This window comes from Prosopis cineraria, unplaced genomic scaffold (assembly GCF_029017545.1).
Source record: "Prosopis cineraria cultivar Desert tree isolate PC_DT_omini unplaced genomic scaffold, ASM2901754v1 PC4, whole genome shotgun sequence".
NCBI lineage: Eukaryota > Viridiplantae > Streptophyta > Magnoliopsida > Fabales > Fabaceae > Prosopis > Prosopis cineraria.
This window is the reverse complement of record NW_026555335.1, coordinates 42935171-42939274: the sequence shown is the minus strand read 5'-3', so window position 1 is coordinate 42939274 and position 4104 is coordinate 42935171. Positions and strand designations below refer to the sequence as shown.

The 4104-nt window shown below is 40.3% G+C and overlaps 1 protein-coding gene across 1 annotated transcript; it reads left to right on the top strand.

The window, feature by feature from the left end:
* The first annotated feature begins 991 nt into the window (after positions 1-991).
* On the top strand, positions 992-3314 carry LOC129308249 (dof zinc finger protein DOF5.4-like). The gene is made up of 2 exons (XM_054949312.1): positions 992-1680; positions 1762-3314. The coding sequence occupies exons 1-2, from the start codon at positions 1255-1257 to the stop codon at positions 2203-2205; spliced, it is 870 nt and encodes a 289-aa protein (XP_054805287.1). The 5' UTR covers positions 992-1254; the 3' UTR covers positions 2206-3314.
* The last annotated feature ends 790 nt before the right edge of the window (positions 3315-4104 follow it).

Genomic DNA, 4104 nt, shown 5'->3' with positions numbered 1-4104 from the left:
CTTTTAAAATTTGAATATGATTGTTAATGTTGTGTTTTTTTATTTTTGAAAGCACAATCATAAATTATAAGATATTTTTGCATTTAAAATTACAATTCAATTGAAAATGAAGAGATTTAGATAAGAATATGCTATGTCAGCACATTACACTGGTTTAGATACATTGGACGGTGTTTTCATTTTAATTATATATATATATATATATATATAGTTTTTTTATGTATGTATAATATAACAACTTCAATTTTTAAAGATATAGTTATCACATGATTTAATTATTCTTAAAATATTAATATTATTTAATTTTATTTTTATTTTATATTTTATATTTTGTTGAAAGAAGTCATAAGAGTTACTAGCAAACTTTGTTAAGTGCGGTAACAAAAATTTCAAGATCCATTAAATGTTATGTATTTAATATTTATCATAAAATTACTCATTCAAAAATTAAAATATCATTGGAGATATTTTTTATAAAAAAAGTTGCTTATTTTTATAATTGTCAAATTATTGAAAATTCTGATATATAACTATTTTTATTTTGTAATCTCATCCTCTCTAATTAAAATTTTTGGACCCGCTCCAATGGCAGAGTTCCTACTATTACTAAACATGCCATATCATCGAGACATTATTTTTAAGAATTTGATTAAAATTGATCATAATTTTAAAAACTAATTTCTCAACGAAAAAAATTACAAATATGAGGTGGCCGACAAAGTCACCACGTGGTTTTGTGAATGGTGTTCCTCCTCCCTTGGTCTTGGTCCACGTGTCCCCCTCAGTCCACGGCTCCCTCTACCCCTTCGTCAACTCTAAAATTCCTATGACTCTAGCTGCTGTTACTTGTCCCCAGTTCCCATTCACCCGTCAGGGGTATTTTCGTACTTTCGTAATGCTTCTCTGTAATTTTTACTTTTTTACGGGGTTGTTCTGGTCATTTCAAGGCTAATACCATCGGAAACAGAAGATATCACTATATCAGCATACAGTGAATCGAGCGAGCGATATTTGTCAGACCTTGGAACCAACCTCGTTCTCTCTCTCCCTGCCTGATTTGTGCTGTTCTTCACACTCCTATATCACTGGTACAAAACCTGCCTTTCTTCTCAGTCGGCAGGATTAGCAACATTTTCCCGGATATTCAGCCCTGAGCTTTACCCTCCCAACTTTCAAGGCAATAATTTTTAAATCGTTTTCCCTCGATTCCTGGATTCTGACATCGTAACTCTGGAGTGGTTCGTGTTCCCACGCATGGAGCCAGGATTGGTTTTGAGCGAAATGCCGGAAATGCATTCCATCGCAGGAGGTAGATTTTTCGGCGCCGGAGGTGGCGGTGTAGACAGGAGGCTCAAACCTCTCCCCAGCGCTCACAACAATGCCAACCATAACCACCAGACGTTGAAGTGCCCGAGGTGCGACTCCCTCAACACCAAGTTCTGCTACTACAACAACTACAACCTCTCTCAGCCGCGCCATTTCTGCAAGAATTGCCGTAGATACTGGACCAAAGGCGGCGTCCTCCGCAACGTCCCTGTCGGCGGCGGTTCCCGGAAATCTAAGCGCTCCAAACCCAAAAACCCTTACTCAGAAACTTCCTCTGCCGCCGTGACAACGGCACCACCAGCGGAGCGCGAGCGTAAGACGTCGGACTCTCATTCCAGCAGTGAAAAATCCAGTGTTAGTACCGCCGTCACCGCAGAAGCGGTTTCAGCTCCTTCATCCAACTCCATGTCCAATAACTTGTTTGACAATCTTCAGGATTCCAGCCTCGTCGTCCGTTCCAATTCGAAGCCTAGCTTGGAACTAGTCGTCGCTGGAGAGGGAGGAGAATCCGGGATTTTCTCGGAGATAGAGAACTTGACGAGCTTGATCACACCCACGAACGAGACCCTGGCAATTGGATATGGGAATACAATCGACGCTCCATCGTTTCAGCTGCGCAGCCAGTGGCAGGAAGGGACGAACGCGAGCGATAGTCGTCATCAGGACTCGAAGTTTCCGGAGATGATGACGACGGCGACTGGATCGTTGACGGAGCAGACGGTGCAAAATATAATGGGGCACGGAGAACTTGGGCCGTTGGATTGGCAAGGGAGCGCCGATCATCAAGGTTTGTTTGATGTTGCTAACACCGTTGATCAGGGTTTCTGGAGTCACAATCAGTGGAACGAAGACAATTCGGGTCTTTTTCATCTACCTTGAATGCTGAAAAACTCAAGGGAATCCCGAAATCAATCTATCACTTTCACTTGTTCATTTTAAACTTAATCCATAGAAGAATGGAAAATCTGAGACGGGAAACCGGAGGAGCAAGGAAGGAAATCCTAGAATTAGCGAATCACCATATGTAATTTTTGTTACTGTTTTTATTTTGGGTTATTGTAACGTGAGGGGGTGATGGAGTTAGATATGAGCAAAGGTGTAAGAGGTGTGAGAGTGGAATCAAAGTAGCCTTCATATAAGTTGGCTCGCGTGGCCTTGATATTGTTTTTGTGAGTGGGAATTTGGTTTTCTGGGTTCCGTTAGATGGCTTTGATTATTGATAGAAATGCAAAGAAAAGAATGGGAGCTGGGGATGGGGATGACAGCCACGTCAACGAAGAATGACGCGAAGCGGGGTGATGTAAGAAAGAGGGTGGGACCCGATGCCCGGGGATGGGGAATGCAAGATACATTCCGGATCCGGGTCAAGGGATTGTTTTAGTTCAACAAGCGATTTTGAGTTCAGAGGTGCAGCTAACTCAATATGACAAGCCTCTTGCACCCTATGAAAAAAATATCAAATTCATGAATACAACTTGCTGTAGATTCAAAACTTGATAGGAATGACGGATCAGCATTTGCAGAAGGAACAAAAAATCCTGCGCCATGGACGCCTTGTGGATCGAGAGGTTGTGCCAGCTTCCGCCATCCTCACAGGGCTTCCGCTCCATTCTCTCTGTAATCTGTGTCACCAACAACATCACCCAGACCATCGTCAAACTCTTGCCCTGGCTATGATCAAGTTAAAGCACTTGAAGAAAGGAAGTGGAGGAAGCTTGTTACATGGGAAAAGTAAACGAGTGTGTGCTGCTGATGCTGTCACTAGACTCGTGAGAGGCAGAGACTCTGCCTGTGCCACAGGAACACCACTCTCCATGCTTATTATTGAATAGTCTCGCATCCTCCTCTTCTTCCTCACTGCCCTGCACATCACACTTGGTAATTAATAATCCACTACTAAGTTATGTGATCTGCTAGCGGCCTAGTGCTCACTGCTGATATGTTAATGATGGATTTTGTCCAATAATAACAAGCTTTATTTCACTGAAGATGGTTTTATGGATTCTTGTCTTTGTTTAGAAGGAGGAAGCACAATAATCAAAAAATCAATAAAGGAAGAAATCACAAGCATTACAGCATTGTCAAATAAAAAATTAAGAGAAATTTTACTGAAAAATCATTATGATTAGCAAAATCAAAACCAGGTTATAACGTTTAAGGTTCCCACCCCCACCCCTTCTCGTGGGAAATTTATTTTAAGGCATTCAACTATTCAAGGTTATATGTATTTTGCGCGTATGTTCTATTATTTCCTTAATAAGTTTTAGTATTGTCCCCTAAATTTTTTATCTGGCTCTTGAATAGTTGAATGCCTTAAAATCTTATTAGCACTTCTCTAAAATTCTCAGTATTAACAACAAATGTACATCCCCTCTCACTCTCCTAACATTTTTCTGGTTTTATAACTGATAGCAGGAGAGTTATCTACCTAAATTTACAAGTTTACGGTGATTTATTATCCAGCTTTAATAGTTATGAAGGTTATATATGATCATAATGTAAGGTTTGTCAATGTCATGCATAAATTAGTCTTGTGAAGGAGTGAATGATAAGTTTGATTCTTTTAAAAATTCATCTGAAACAATGATTATTCTATATGAGTGAAACCTTGTCGAAAATCAGTTGTTCTTCACGCATGAATGTCCAACACCATGAAACAGAGGATTAGGTAAAAATGTGTCACCTCAGTGGGGTGGTTTCCGAAACCACACTTGTTGGTCGAATCCTTTACAATGCGAGGATTCCGACATGCAGAGTCTGACCCTTTTGAAACAGAGG

Coding starts and splice junctions, on each gene's coding strand:
- LOC129308249 (XM_054949312.1), top strand. CDS start 1,255: ATGGAGCCAGGATTGGTTTTGAGCGAAATGCCGGAAATGCATTCCATC. Junction 1,681..1,761: donor CCAGCAGTGAAAAATCCAGT/GTTAGTACCGCC, acceptor GACAATCTTCAG/GATTCCAGCCTCGTCGTCCG.